The sequence below is a fragment of the Triturus cristatus genome, chromosome 12, assembly GCF_964204655.1.
Source record: "Triturus cristatus chromosome 12, aTriCri1.1, whole genome shotgun sequence".
NCBI classification, from domain to species: domain Eukaryota; kingdom Metazoa; phylum Chordata; class Amphibia; order Caudata; family Salamandridae; genus Triturus; species Triturus cristatus.
The window spans coordinates 495,095,827-495,112,445 of record NC_140595.1 but is presented as its reverse complement, the minus strand read 5'-3'; the positions used below and the strand labels follow the sequence as shown (position 1 = coordinate 495,112,445).

Sequence of the window (16,619 nt, the reverse complement as noted above, 5' to 3'; positions counted from 1 at the left end):
AAATGGTGGTCGTCGCCGCCCACCTGGGCTACAAAAAACAAAAAACAAAAAAAAACAAAGAAAAGACTACGAATCCGGACCCAACCACAAGATCGCGGAATAATGCACAGCATAGTGAATCGAGAAAGATTCACGCTGCAAAACTATTTCTAACCACTCGTCTTGCATTTATTGATTGTAAAACCCTTTCTGCAGCAGGACACGACCAGTAGAAAGAAGCTGAAGACTACATTGTTAGAGTCATATGAAACGGAGAAACCACTTTCATAACATACGTTGGATGTGCCTTACCTGAGCGATGGTCGCTGTTTCTTTTCTGAGCTCCGCATTTCTTCATTTGCTTTGCTCTCAGTCCTTTGCCTTGAAGTTTGAAGATCTGTTAAAAAAACACGACAAGGCCTGGTTTGAAAAGTTATCACGTATGAAGCGGTGGATAATAAGTTAGAACGGACATCATATCTTAGTGATGTCATCCTTTCACTTTTTCAATCTTTCACATCTGATTCTGCGCTGATGTCCCAATTTTTGGTTTTAATGTTCTCTGGAAATCTTTTCCCTATTCCAATAGCTGGTAGCATCATTGACAGGGCACCTTAGTTTTCTTAGACGCACTTTTAACAACCAGTGAAGGCCAGATCCCAGCCGAGTGTTAGTAGACATGGGCAGAGTGGGTTCAATTCCATCCCCCCTATTGTTCAACCTCCGTCTCCAGTTCCCCAAATCTACCCCCTACATCCCAATTGGTGCATATTAAATGTGTAAAGACCCAAACAGCAAAAAGATCCGTGACTTTAATGCTGAGCTCAAACAAAAGTCCGATTTTGGTCACTTATAATTTGGTCATAGTGCCTAGTAGAAACTAAGGGCCCGATTCACAATGGCAATCTGAAACAAAAGGTTAACTTTACGACTTTTGGTATTTACAGAGGTCATTTACTAGTTTAATCTCTACGTCTGCAGTCGAGCTGGAATCTCTGGCTCGGGTCAGAATCTCGGCACCAGGGCCAGAATCTCCACATCCGGGGCAGAATCTCCGGCCGGATGAAATGTAATCAATGGGCCGGAACGCAATTTTTACAAAAAGGAACATTAGGAATGTGAGATAAATGGTAGTGAAGGTCATGAAAATCAGTGTGGGCAGGGAAAAGGGTGTGGCCAGAAAGTAACGAAATACACCGAGTAGACTTGGTAAAGTCAGTTCAGTCAACACTGAGGGGAGTGCAAATTATGGACTACATGTACCATGATGCAAAGGAGCAAACTTTTCAGGGATATGATGTAGTGCCTGGCCACACCCTTTTCCCTACCCAAACTGATTTTCATTATGCACGTCCACCAACATTATGTTGTTCACTCCCCATTTCAACATTGAATAGAGATTTACTTCTTCCCTTTACGGGAGTAAATGGCTATAACTTTGGTGGAAATGTGCATTACAAAGCTTTGTGAGTACTCACAAAATCACCTGTTTGTAGGTGCTCACTATGTTTCAAGGTATTTACACTCTGGAACACCCACTTCCTGCAATGGGGAGTAGATTTACTCCCAAATAAAATTACTGAGTACTGCAAAAAATAGCTGCCCCAAGCATACGTAAACACAATATTCAGATTCAGGTGGGTTGTAAGATGCACGGTGTTGCGTATGTATATTTTCAAGTTTTTCAATTGAATGAATGACTGGCACGCTGATGGGCTAGTCCTAATGTGAGCATACACAGCAGATAAATCCACTCCGAACTAAGCCCGTTTCACAGTTCTTGTCTGGTACTGGCTATGGCCAACAACATTTCTAAACTACCATACAGAACCTTCCTGGATGTTTGTATGTGGCATTGGCCTGAATTCAGGGTAAGGGATACCATGAGCTGGACAAAACAGCAACAATGTACTGAGAGATGGACACACACAGCCTGGTCTAAGTCACACTATTGATAGATTTCCTGCTCTGAAAGAAAACAGATCCCTACTTGAAAATCTACAGCACGATTTGCTTTACGCATCACCTAAATTAACAAATTTAGTGTAGTAGGTATATAAAAATGATCACTTTGGCTTATGCTGCACTTTCTTTGTTTTGCAATGCAGATTTGAAAGGCATCGATAAAGCAATTAGTGCCAGCAGTATGTGTGTTTCGCTTGAAACCACAAACAATTCATAGGGAACAGATCACATGGAAACAGAATCAATGGATTATTAAATACTTGGTTTTTCAATCCGGTGTTGCTTACCTGCATTGTTGATCAGTATCGTCTTCTTCTTCTGGCTGGCATCTGGTGCCACAGACAGCTTCACCCGCAGGGTCTTACTGGGGCTGGGAGAGTGATTCACTGAAGAATCAACTACCTCATAGATGGTGTGGAGGAGGCTGGTAATATCCTATAGTGGGAGAGAAGACAAGCATGCGTAAGGTTTGTAAAGGGTCAGCCATAACAAGAACGAAGGAATAACATAAAAGAACTGGAAATCAAATCACAATGATGGGCATTGTTACCAACAATAATAGTGGGTCAGTTTGTTCTGCACAGGAACTAGGTTGATTCTGTATTCGCAATTTAGAGTAGCGTATTAAAAGACCAGATTTTAAAACTAGATAGATCTCACCTAAGATTACTCTCTTGAGTACCCTTAACTTGCATGTCTCAAGATGATATGTTAAGCTCTAAGCAAGCACATGAGGTTTAATGAGGTCAGTACCTAGGCACATATGGAAACCCGTCTCTGTAGCAATGTTAGAGCTATCTTACATTCACCTGAAAATAATTTGGGAAAACCAGGCTATACAATAAAATCAACGCCACAAAAACTGGATTTCTACCGTGTCTCGCCGCCCAGCATTTCTCCTGTTATCAAAGAGTGGCTACCACATCTCACTGCCCTGAAATGTACCCCACACCTCATTGACCCAACAAAATCTCTTTGAGTAACTCTGGACAATACACTCTCCATGCAAAATCACATCAGCTCCATCAACTACATGCGCTAAGGAAATTTAAGCCTTTGCTTCCCACAGTAGATCTCCAAACTACGGTCAAATCACTGGATATATCGAAATTAGACTATGGTAGCGCTATCCTTGTGGGCCTTCCGAAAATCAATGTCGCTCCATTGAAGGCCACCTTGAACACTGCAGCAAAGCTTATCACATGCTCTAAAAAAAGAGACCATATCCCACCTGACCTCTGTTCTCTGAAATGGCTATCATTTGAGGCTAGGATCCAGCTTACAATTGCCTGCATTACCCACAAAGCACTACACCACAACACCCAATCCTACCTAACCCAGAAATTAACCCCATCTGGTGGAACAAGAACCTGTTGAAGCAGCAGCTCCCTACTTATTAAGCCATAAAAGCTTATCGAATAGAAATCCTACAAGCGATCCTTCTCCAGAATGGGTCCAAACATCTAGAACTCTCTCCCTCTGGCGACTAGACGCAACCCTTCCACGTACACTTTCAGGAAGGAACTTAACATTCTGCTATCCAAGAGAGTCCTCTCACTCTGAGCCCCGACATTGCTTGGTTACCCAACATTTCATACTATTGAGGCATCACCCATTCCATTGAGTGCCGCGCTGCTCTCTGCCGCTCCCTAACCCTCTACATATTATCCAGACACACTTATGGGCTTTGTTCTATATCAGTATTTTTGTTTATGTAACTACTGTCTTCATGTCTTATATCTTGCACATTTATACCTCTTCCCACTTGTATTTTTAATTTTCATTTTAATTACTTGTGCTTATTCCTGTAAAGGGCACTGTCACCCATTTGGGTCTTGTTTGCGCTATATAAAGCTCTAAAATTAAAATGAATAAAATAGAATAAAATTACATACATATCTTTTCAGAAGCAAATTCAGTAATATTTTGGACTGGATTTAAAACGTGAAAATTTGGAAATTAAATTAAAATGGCCTTGTTTAAATGCCCTAATGTACGGCTACATGTACGCATACAGCAAGCCATGGTAAGTTTTTGGTAAATATCTACTTATCACTATGCATGTGTGTGGTGTATAACAATGTTACTTTTGTTAATTTAATGTCACAAGGGCTGAGAAACTATGCTGAAGGGGTTCAATAATGTCAAAGGCCAACAAAGCAGGAAATTGAACAGGTCATCCCAAAGATTCCTCTTGCATAGCTTCAAGGAACTGCACAGTGCCTACAATGGGTAATAAAAGACTACTGATTTCCACACTACACAAACACATAATAATTATAGTGGCTCACAGTAAAACAAGATGAAACATGTTTTTCTCTCTAATTACGATTGGAAACCTTTATGAAGAGGCTTTGGTAAACAAATTGAAGTATGTTTAAGGTGTATGATGAGAAATAAGAGATTATGGTTACAATTAAAATCTTCTATTTCACAGATTTCTGATGGTAGATTGTGGTGAAATGTTGAATCTTCTATTTCACAGATTTCTGACGGTGTACTGAAACTTCAGATGTTACACCCAACTTATAGTTGCATCACACATTTAAAGTGGTAAACATCATAAGATTCTGGGAATCCACCAATCCGATTTTTGCGAATAATACAGAGACAATATTTTGCTGTACAATCTGTCTGTTCGTCTTGCCACGAGTCCTTCTGTCGTCAGACAGATACAGAAAAGAATGTATAGTAAATTATTCTGACTTCAAGAATTAATTATGTGCTAAAGAGTTACAACGTATTCAAAAGGTAACCACTTACATAGACAGCAGAATCATTCACAATCATTGTACTAGATTTACTGTGGGATTTGTGGCATATTCCATTCAATACAACTGTGCTTCAGAGGTAGCTTATGTTAGCTTTACGACTTATATTTTTTTCTAACCAATGAAGCATTATGGATTTGCCTAAGACGTTGAATCATCCTAGCCAGAATGTCTGTTGAATAAATTAGCTGCTAGGATCAGTAGCTACCTGCACATCACAGTTCTAATGCCAAACCAGGCTGATCATCCTTAAAAGATCAAACACTGAGTCCCTTTGAGTTGGGTAAACATAACATAAGTTATGTACAGTGATGTAATATTGAAATCTATGGTCTTAAACTCTATATACTGAGAAGATTAGCTTTTTCATCCAGATACATCTAAAATATAACATTTTTATTTTTTTCCAAAATAAAAATACATTTCGTTCACAAGGGCGCAGTTTGATAAATAGACGACAAAAAAGCCCCTTGGTTTGTTCTCTCTCTCAGAGATGGCTCAACTGCTTTTCTTTATTTAGAACAACTTGGACTGTGAAACCAGAAGAATAAAGGAAAAGAAAACCCCGCCAACGGCTGTACTAAAGACTTTGTGCATTCACATGCATTGTTGGGCTTTACGCCCTAGTAATAGATGATGGCATTCCATTACTGAAACAGAATATTAACTTTTAATGTGCTTGCCAGGGCTTGTCACAATGGTCTCTCTTTAAATATCTTTTAGGGGTGCTCGAGGATGGGCTGACTGCTCTCAGCGGCCACTTTGTCAGTTCTCAAGTCGAATATAAGTCGAAATCACTAGTACCTTCATGAAGGGGCTACTAAAAAAGAAGGAAAAGCCCCCTGGCTAAAAACGTCGAAGACTGAGAAAAGGAAAAGCCCCCTAGCTAAAAACCTCTAAGATGCAGAGAAGGAAAAGCCCCCTGGCTAAAAACTTTTAAGACTGGGAAAAGGAAAGTCCCCTGGCTAAAAACCTCTAAAACTGAGAGAAGGAAAAGCCCCCTGGCTAAAAACCTCTAAAACTGAGAGAAGGAAAAGCCCCCTGGCTAAAAACCTCTAAGACTGGGAGAAGGAAAAGCCCCCTGGCTAAAAACCTCTAAAACTGAGTGAAGGAAAAGCCCCCTGGCTAAAAACCTCTAAAACTGAGAGAAGGAAAAGCCCCCTGGCTAAAAACCTCTAAGACTGGGAGAAGGAAAAGCCCCCTGGCTAAAAACCTCTAAGACTGGGAGAAGGAAAAGCCCCCTGGCTAAAAACCTCTAAAACTGAGAGAAGGAAAAGCCCCCTGGCTAAAAACCTCTAAGACTGGGAGAAGGAAAAGCCCCCTGGCTAAAAACCTCTAAAACTGAGAGAAGGAAAAGCCCCCTGGCTAAAAACCTCTAAGACTGGGAGAAGGAAAAGCCCCCTGGCTAAAAACCTCTAAGACTGGGAGAAGGAAAAGCCCCCTGGCTAAAAACCTCTAAGACTGGGAGAAGGAAAAGCCCCCTGGCTAAAAACCTCTAAAACTGAGAGAAGGAAAAGCCCCCTGGCTAAAAACCTCTAAGACTGGGAGAAGGAAAAGCCCCCTGGCTAAAAACCTCTAAAACTGAGAGAAGGAAAAGCCCCCTGGCTAAAAACCTCTAAGACTGGGAGAAGGAAAAGCCCCCTGGCTAAAAACCTCTAAAACTGAGAGAAGGAAAAGCCCCCTGGCTAAAAACCTCTAAGACTGGGAGAAGGAAAAGCCCCCTGGCTAAAAACCTCTAAGACTGGGAGAAGGAAAAGCCCCCTGGCTAAAAACTTTTAAGATTGAGAGACGGAAAAGCCCCTAGCTAAAAACTTTTAAGACTGAGAACAGTGTAAGCCCCCTGGTTAAAAACTTCTAAGACTGAGGTGAGAGGCAGCTGTAGAAGAAACGAGGGACACAACCAGCACTTACTACGATGACAGGATTAAAGCAAGCCGGAAAACACATGTAGTCAAATAATTCAGGACCAGACTGGAGGAAATTAGGAACTGTTGGATGACTTTAGGATAGAAAGAAACAAGCATTTGCAATGCAATCGGTCTCACGTTTGTGACCTTATATGTATTTGGCTGTGTAGCACATTAGCCTGGGTGCTGAAAAATCTATTGTTCTGTAACATGGAGGGAAAGTAAGCACCAAACTGCGTGACACACCAGGTATGGGAACACATGGAGAGAAATATTGTCTGTCTAAAGCTCTGTTTTTAATATAAAATCAGGTCCTTCGGTGGTCATATCACTGAAAATATAAGATTTGAAAAAAATATTATCTACAGGTGCTCATGGAAGACAATTTCGATGGATTGGAATCTAGAGAATGCTAAAGTGATTCTGGTAATTCCTGACCTCTGCTGGTCGTTTTCTATCAAGACAGTTAAATAGAGGCAGTTGAACTGGGGAAAAAAGTTCCTAAGCGGAAGCAGGCAAGTCCTAGGGCTGATCTCCAGAGCTCACAAAGTACATACACATATAAGTATATACTAAAGTATATACAAGAGGTCTCGAATGTTCGACCTAAAAAAAAATGGCAAAGCCTATCGGTCTGGCTTTAATTTGCTAACGCATGTAAAATCATGTTGTTTAGCACTTGAATGCCAGATCTATTGCCTTTGCAAATACTGGAGGGAAAAGAAGAGAAGAGAAAGCCTGACAGTGGGGACACCAGCATATACCTGCACCTCAACTCTCTTGAGTTCTGTTGTTGCTCTTTCCCTCCCTTCTGGGCAATGCTACACAGTCCAGCTTGAAGCTCTAGCAAAGCTGGGAAACTGACTATTCTAACTGGCAAACACGTTTACTTCTTACTTTCTCAGAATATCACTAATCCCTATACACGTTTCTCACAAATACACTCAAGATTAGGGTTGTAAACCCATATAGAGAAAGTGTAAGGTTCACAACTGACCCCAGGAATGAAACAGGGCTAGAGAGGCATTTAAAGAGTGCAAAAACATGTTGACCATGAAAATAAGACATAGGGGGCCTTAATAGCTCCTACAGTTCCCTTATTTTTAATCATGACATTCTATCCATCCGATATACAATTAACTTGTTTGACTACCTCCCACATGAATTCATTCCATAAAGAGCTCATTGTGATCCCATCAGCAACAGTGTTTAAAGGAGAAGGAGTGACTCATATGATGAAGCATGCCACCTAATGTTCAAAGTACATCTGTCTTTAGGATAATAAGAAAACAATCCGGGCTTGTATAGTTATGTCTTCAACGTTTCGATCTAGATAATAAGTGTGTCAATTAAAGACCTAACTGGCGGGTCTTCATCAGGGCGTAAAAGAAGTGGTGTGGAGGAGTCATGCACAATCTGAGTGCATGAATGGGCAGATAGGTTCCTTATCTAGTCTTGCGTGCGGGCGGGAGATCCGATCAAGCTTAAGAATCCAAGGGTAACACCTATTCATAGCAAAACTAATGTGAATCCACGGATAGAAGAGTCTATAAATGAATTAATCAGAATGGGTCACTGGCTTGTGTGTAAAAAATCAGGTTAAGAGGCGCCCCGAACTATTCAAAAAGAGGGGTCACTCGCTGAAATCTAATCAAGTCACAAGCATCCTTTCCCTCACTTGGTAATAGAGCAACTATGCTCAGTGACCCACTCGACGACATAACTGTACAAGCCTGGATTTTTTCTTATTATCCTAAAGACAGATGTGCTTTGTTTGATCAGCCTCTTTTTCTTATATGGATATATTTTGTAAATATTTGAGACCTTTCCTGACAAGCTTACCGCAGTGACACTGTCCTTGCCACTGCTCTTATTGTTGTCTATAACTTTCAGATTAATCTTTTTCTCTTCTTTCACATCACTTGAGCACTCCTACAAGCACCTTCTCTCATGAACTTAAAGGAGCAACCAAAAAGCATTGATTGTTTGCAAATGCATTTTTTGTTAAAAGAAACTAAGAATTGAATTGATCTTCATAGTACAGTGTCCATTATCAATTGTGGTTGATGTAAATACAATATTGAGTATTGTGTCTATTGTTATATATCATTACCAATTGTTTTCTGTATCGGGAATGAAGGTAGGGAAAGGATGGGGTATGTAAACTGGGGAAGGAAAGGGAAAATAAACTCTCTTTTATGTCTGGAGGTTAATCCTGTACCTGGTGGTGCTATGCTTCTCTCGGCCCTGGACAAATGTACTGGGAGCGGGGGGTGGAGGCAACCAACACCAGGGGCCACGGAACTTGTCTGGGGAGTGGGGACATGCCAGCAGGTAACAGCAATCCCCCACAGGGATAAAGAAGCAGAGGTATAGTATCATCTCTAGGGAGTAGTGTAGTGGGGGAGCCACTGAAGAAGACGGGGGAACTGTGAGATCCCTGGGGGCAAAAAGAGGGCGAGCATACCCAAGCGTGTGCCCCGCAGTGTGGTCATCTCAGGTTCGGGGCTTAAATTCGATGCAGCTATTCCAAAGTCACTACACAGGTTGGAGGTGCATCAGGGGGATGATCGCAGGGTGGGTGGGAGAGTCCATCCACCGGGATGCCACAGAGGAGATCTGGCAGAAAAAGCCAGAAACAAATGGGCAGAACATGGGACCAGAGGAGGTAGAATCAACATTTGGTGGGTTGTCATCTGCTTGGGCGGTGAACAGGAGCTGTCTTGCTCCCATCCCCTATTTAGGGTCTCAACCACCTTGCTAAGTCCATGGCAGTCTGACTCCCTGCGCCATGAGGACTGGGGATAATGTGACCTCTGACAAGGAGAGGGCCGGGACCTGCCACTCTCCAAGCATGGCGAGTCAGTCCTGGTATCCAGGGTAGCTCTTGTGTCCATGGAGGAGTGTTTGAAGTAATCCAGGAAAGCCTCCAGTTCCTCCTGATCAAACAATGTCTGAGTTCTCCATCCCAGGTGACTTTCATGTTCGCTGGGTGGAAGAGGACATATTTGAAGTCCCAGCAATGAAGCCGGGGTTGCAGCACCAAGAATTTCTTGCGTTTGTTGTTGGTAGCATGCGAGTAATCTGCAGCAAAGGTGATGCTGTTGCCCTCATAGACCAGCAGAGTTGGTGCTTGCTTCGCCACAAGAAGGACAACTCAGGCATTCTGGTGGCGCAGGATGCAAGCAATATTCAGGGGTTATCCTTCATTGTAGCATGGGAGAAGTCCCTATGTGCCCTCTGAAACTCCATGGGTTCAGAGAAGCGGACATCAAGCATCTTGGGTATGAAATCTTTCAGGAAGACCAGCATGTGGTCCCCCTTTGCCCCTTGCTGGACCCGAAAAGTATGGATATTGTCCCTTCAGGACCTGCATTCCAAGTCTGTAACTTTGTTGAGGAGAAAATCAATGTCCGTTCCCCAATCCAGTAAGGTGTTGTACTGAGAGTCCAATTGGTCCACTCGAGCATCCAAGGTGTCCAAATGAGTGTGAAAGGCAGTCACCTCAGTCCAAAGGGACTTCACCTTCACAGTGAGGTCAGTTATTTTATCATTCATGGTGGAGAGGACGGACCCAATGGCAGAATTCTCCTTCATACAAGCATCCATACTCCTTGAGGAGAGGGAGTGCTGCTCTGATGATGAAGCACAGGTGGCCTGGGACTTAGTGTGTGCTACTGCCTCTGAGAAAAGCAATTGGCATGCCACAGGTTTAGGTGGCAGCATGGAGAAGTGGCTGAAGCATCTAAATGATCCACCTGACAGAGGTTGGGAGTTGGGTTGCTGGTGGTGGGCAAGCACCCCTACAGGAAGATCTGGGAGCAGAGGATCAGGACCAAAAGTGGAAGCCAAGTGCTCTGCATGTTTGTCGTTGGTCACCAGCACAACTCTATGTGGGGCACCCCCTTTTGGGGTTGGTTCATCCGTGAAGTGCCATAGTATGCACAACACTCTAGTTGGAGGGCCTGGTACAGGAAATCTGAATCCCATCGGGCCTCTAAAGCAGTACTGTGGAATAAGGCTTAGTGCAGGAGAAAGTAACTATAGGCTACAAGGACCCATCCTTGACATGGGGTATGCAGGTATCGTGGTATGGCTGGCATGCACAGCAGAGTGGAGCTCAAGCCCTCACCTCCCTTCACCTCAGGAATCTCAGGTGTAGGGGTTGCCAGCCAGGTCTCAACTAAGGGCACAGTAGGAGCCTGCCAGAGCCAAATGTCTGATGAGGTCTCATAGTCACTGAGCAAAGAAGAAGCTTTGCAGGCGTCACTTGAGGGAAACAAGAGCCAGGATCAGCGTATGAGACAAGGGGAGCCTAGGAGGTGGTGATTATCACAAGAATGCCACAGGCACACCAGGCACAATTACAGGAGAGAGCAGGCAGCCTCTGATGAAGTTGAAGGTGCTCCCAGCAGTTTCCACCAGAGGCGCAGGTCAGAAGGTATGTGGGCAGTTGGACAGGGCCTACGATCAGACGTACTGTCATGTCAGCAGATGGCAGCCAGGGAGTAGCAGGACTGCAGGGAACAAGATTGGGGCATCTGGAAGGGGTTGGGTGTGAAGGAGTCTTGTGGTCAACAGTGGTAAAAGAGGCAGCCACTGTGGCAGTCAGGAACTGAGGTAGGTCCATGAAGCTGCTGCAATCGTCCAGAGCACCGGTAAGGTCCAGGAGGCACGCCCACTGCAGCGACGCTGCCGGTTGGGGCTTGGTGGAAGCTCCAGTGGCTCCTTAGCTCCCCAGGTGAGTCCTAAGTAGGTCACACTTTCGCCCCGCCCCAGGTTGAGAGCCAGAAGGCCCCCAAATGAACTGTACAGTGGACCACAGGGTGCGGCACCAGGTGGGACCACTAGCAGGGTGCCGCTGTCTCGGTCGGCACCAAGCTCAGCCCCCCCATCTGATCCTGCTCAATGAAAGTCATATTACCTGAATTATAAACAACCAGGACTACAAATGCACTATGACAAAATGTGTCCTTTCTCGTTTTAGGAATCACAGCTCCACTCCCCTCAAGATGTGCAAATGGAGAAGAGATCACTCACTGTTTAAAAGCATTTAGACATGCATCACCCTGTCCCTCTGTAATTACAGATTTGCCACAATTCTGTGAAAAAGCTTTGTCCACGTGCAAGGGGTATTCTTCGACCTTTGGCCTTGTGATTGGAAAGGTAGAGCCTGAGATTAAAATAGAGAGCAGGATTGGACCTAGTGTCCAGAAGGGAGGGTACGACCAATAATTAAATGTTCTAATTTAACCCGCAAGCTTTGCTATGCCAGTGAAAGAAGTTGTATGAGTGAGTTTCCCTGCCTGGAAGAAGGTTAGATGGCCTAAATCCTTTTGGAATACTGGTAGTTTGTACAAATGTTAAATTGCTTTAGAATGCCACAACAGACTATTTTCTTATTGATGGGGTACATTCCTTTTTCGATTTGCAGTACCTATAAAATTACCAGGGGAGATGAGAAATTTGATGGATTCCACAAATGAATCATTTGAAGATCAAACTACTTTTCATTGACTATAGGTAATCTACTACATTATTTATAATGAAACTCAAGACGATCTTTAGCTTCTAAAGCTGCCTTCCCAATTATACATGTAACAGATTTTTGTTTTTGATTTGCACATTCATGTCCGATTATAGAATTGAACCAGTTAAACACCGAACTACAACAATGTTTATTTCTGTATTTTGATGGGCTTTGTTTGTTTGTCCATGTCTAATTCAGGGGAAAGCTGTATACACAGAAGACTGTATATAATGTTTTGACTTTGTATGACTTTCTATTATGTAGACCTGGACAGAGTTCTCGGAATTCTGCTGTGCTCCGTGGAGTTCTGCGAGCGGCAGAGTGTGGTAAGCTGTGCTGCTTGCAATGATTTTTAGTGCCAGGAGTTTGTCCCACACTGTAAAATCACTGCAAACGGCACTATGCATCACACCAGAGGGTGCAGCTTCTTTCTGTCGCTCGAGTAGGTATTTTACTCGAATGGCAGCCTCCTTGATGCAAGCAGCAGATTTCTGAACACGAGCATTTGCGACCGCCTGTATTGAAAAATCTCGCCAGGAGGAGGTCTAACGTGCAATTTATTTTGCTCATGCTCGCCAACTTAACATTGGTGAGCCACGCAAGAGAAAACACTCTGCTTTGCTTCATTTCATGCAGTTTTGCAGAACTCCACACGAAGCGAGGAGTGGACAGAACTCCGCAAATTCCGCCGGCGGAGCAGAATTCTCCGCCCACCCCTACTATCATGTCGATTGTTCAGAAAATTGTTAGACAATATAACGATAAGAAAGTTAACACATTTGTGCTTTTGCTATACTCTGCAAAAAATGTTTTAATGATAAAAATAATATTAACAAACTAAAACAAGCATTGGCAAAACCAGTAGCTTTCGCCTATACAAGAACTATTGGCTTTGGCAATGTGTTTTGCCATGTTGTACAAGAGTGTTGCTGCTGTTCAGCATGGCTAAATGTTAGTGGTGTGCAGTAGCCCAGAATGGAGTTGGTGGAGTAGAGTATCATAGACTGGATTTGTTGGAGAAGAGTTTTGTAGAGTGCATTAGGGAGAGTAGAGTGTCATAGAGTTGAGTAGAGCTCAGTGGTTCAGTGGCAGAGCGTGGCATAGAGTGCTGTGAAGTGCAGTGTCATAGAGTGGAGTGGCTTTGAGTGCAGTGGCATAAAGTGGAGTGGCGTAGGATGACATAAAGTGGAGTTGGTTGGAATGGATTGTGGAAAGGAGTGGATTGGATTGGAGTGGGGTGGGCTAGAGTGGGGTGAGGTGGAATGGAGTGAGGTGGAAAGGAGTTGGGTGGATTGGATTGGTGTGGGGTGGGGTGGATTGGAGTAGAGTAAATTGGATTGCAATGGGGTGGATTGAATTGGAGTGGGGTGGATAGAATTGGAGTGAGGTGGATTGGAGTGACTGGGGTGGATTAGGTGGATTGGATTTGGGTGGGGTGAACTGGATTGGGGTGAGGTGAATTGGATTGGGTTGGGGTGGATTGGAGTGGGGTGGGGTGAATTGGCTTGAGGTGGATTGGATTGGGTGTGGGGTGGACTGGAGTGAGGTAGATAGGATTTGGCTGAATTGGGGTGAATTGGATTGGTGTGGGGTGGATTGCATTGGAGTAGTTCTGCGCTGGCACTAGTTGAGACACACGCAGTGCGTCGGGTCATACTGCATGATCCTGAGTGGCCATTTTTACTATTTTCCTGTGTGGAAATTTACAGAGTCGGCAGGAAAGCATTGAAAACTGCACAGGGAGTGCAGTAAGGACTATGTGTGCAGCATCATCTTGCACATTTGATCAAGTGCACTTTATTTAGGCATTAGTTGAGTGTGTTTACTGGACTATCATTATTATCCTGGAAACAGGTGAGGGTTTTTGCCGTGATATTCTTTTATGGGCTGTTTTGGCACAAGTACATTTGCGTAATCAACACAGCATCATCTTGTGCTTTATCTGTCCGGGGGCAGAACTTTATGCAGCTGCGTTTCTTAAAAGGTTTTCTATTCCTTGTGGAACTAAAATATGGAACTGCAGATTTTTTCAATTAGCCCACCTAATGCATTTTGGTTGTCAGGATCTGAACCTTCCATAAAGTGGGTGGAATGGAAGAAATATTTTGAGAATTACATTGCTGCAATTAATGAGTCAAAGAAAATGTCAGCGGAACGGAAAAAGATTAACTCTCTTGCATTATTTGGGACCTGTAGGCCTGAAAACATATAGTCTCATGCTGAAAGCTTCAGTTGATGGGTACGTTAATGTGTTTATTGCTGCGTTACAGGATTTGGACAAATATTTTGCACCCAAGGTGTGCATAGGAATGACCAGATTTACATTTTTCTAATGTAAGCAGGGTAAAGGCAAGTCAGGTGACGACTATGTAGCGGAGCTAAAAAAAATTGGCCATTGACTGTAAATTTGGTGTCATTCATGATGATCTAATTAGAGATCAGTTAGTCATGCATGCCAAAAATCTGGCAATACAAGAATGACTATGGGTTAATGGAGATTCTCCACTGGAGAAGGTGTTGACCATGGAGCATAAAACAGAAACATCAGGGAGTTGTGCCTCGGAATTGAAGCAATCCGACAAGGAACAGAATTGTGTCTGTGAAGTAATGCCTCACAAAGTGGAGTATGAAAAAAAGAGTGATAATAAAGATAAACGTGAAAGCAACGAGAGGAAGTGCTGTCAGCAAAACATGTTCTACTCTTAAGCAGAAGTGCAGTAGCTGTGACAGTATTGGCTATTATGCTAAGGTGTGCAAGAAGAAGAAATACAAAGTGAAATATATTTATGAAGGGAGAAGCTTGTGTGATAGTGAAGGAGACGAGGAGTCTCTAAAGCTGGACAATGTAATGATTTTGCGAGGAAAATTTGTTCTGAATATGGAAGAGAGGAGCACTAAAGGTAAACCTGAATGCAATATATCTCTAGATGGTGTTTGAGCAAAAATCAATGCAGATTCAGGATCACCTTTTACTATAGTCAGTAAGGAGATTTGGAGGAACAAATTTGTAGAAAGAATTGACATGCATCCTTCTCCACCAGATGTCAATCCTGAAAATTGTACCCGAGAAAGAATTGACATTTTAGTTTTCAGATAGTTATCCTTTTTCTTTAAAGGCAAACAATTAAGGGTTGAATTATATGTGGCGGAAAGATGCCCATCTGTCTTGGAATGGCAGGATCAAGGCAAACTACATTTTGTTGTGGGCCTGAACAGTGTGGAGAAAGTATTGGTAGTGGACGATGGAAGCTCAGTAGGGATTGAGATGGCAATTTTTTTTCCAAAAGTTCACAAAATGAGAATGGTGCCTATGATGGTACATGAAGAGGCATCGAAAGATTTGGAAAAATTGAAGGAAATTGACATTATTGAACCTGTTGAGTGCTCAGTCTGGATTTCTCCAGCGGTTATAGCATGCCACAGTACTGGCAAATCCGTCTATGTATCGATTTACGACATATGAACAATAACATTTTTATAAATCAATTTCCTTTACCTAAGATCAGAGAGATGGTGTGAAGTCTGAATGGGGCCACATGGTTTTTAACTAATAATCTCTCCAGCGCAGATCATCAGGTTTCTCTGACACCAAGATCCAGGCAGATAACAGCATTCATCATGCCATTTGGGTGCTTTCGGTTTAACCGTATGCCATTTGGCCTTGCGGCAGTGGCGGTTTTTGAATGGCTCATGCACAATTTGTTTGGGAAGGAGTGAGGAGTACTGTATTTCCAGGATAACATTTTAGTCTTTGGGGAAAATAGAGCAAGACATGATGAGAGGTTGCAGAAAGTGTTTGGTATACTGGAGAGTAAAGGTTTGACTGTGCTAGTGCATGTCATGCAGGCTCCACCCTAAAAATGAAGAAAGGTCTATGACTCTCAAGCTCAGGTGTTTCAGTTTCATTCAGGCGCAGTTCTCCTTTGGACGGCCTCTTCCAAGAGTGTTAGTCAATCTGATTACATTAAGACACTACTTGTATATGCTGCTGCAATCACGTCTACAGAGTGAAGAATACTACACTATGTCTCAAAAAGTGTCCTGGCTTCACATGTTGTGACCACCAGAGAGGTTCAGTGAGCCAAACTCCTATGCCTTGCTGCACAATAGGTGGAGTAGACTGTGTGAAGGAATCCTGTCTCTAACATCCATACTGGGCAATGTAAACTTCCTGGAGTGAAGTGTTGGAATTGCTTAGCCAAGTAAAGTTGTCGGAATGTTCCAGAAAGTCCTCTGCTGTTATTCTGAGTAACCAACAGTATGTCTCCTGGAGTAAGTAGAACTGGAAAACATCAGTATGTACCACAAAATGCATTCCTGTGGTTTCTCCACACACATAAAGTTTTTTTCTAGTCCATTTAAGGCATTTTTAACAGGTAGATATAGATCAATGCTATTTCCTCATTGCTGTGCCATTGTTAATTTATGAGCTATAATCTGTCTAACGAGATTGATGTTGCTTGCCTA

General features: G+C 43.0%; 1 protein-coding gene across 5 annotated transcripts in view; it reads right to left on the bottom strand.

Moving 5' to 3' along the window:
• The window catches only part of NKD1 (NKD inhibitor of Wnt signaling pathway 1), a 209,712-nt gene that overhangs the window by 18,044 nt on the left and 175,049 nt on the right, over window positions 1-16,619 (bottom strand). For all 5 annotated transcript variants that reach the window (XM_085638632.1, XM_085638636.1, XM_085638634.1 and 2 more), the window contains 2 exons: window positions 2,232-2,379; window positions 292-376 (listed from right to left, as the gene is read on the bottom strand). In XM_085638632.1, the coding sequence (XP_085494758.1) occupies window positions 292-376; window positions 2,232-2,379 (233 nt within the window). The remainder of the gene's footprint in view (window positions 1-291; window positions 377-2,231; window positions 2,380-16,619) is intronic.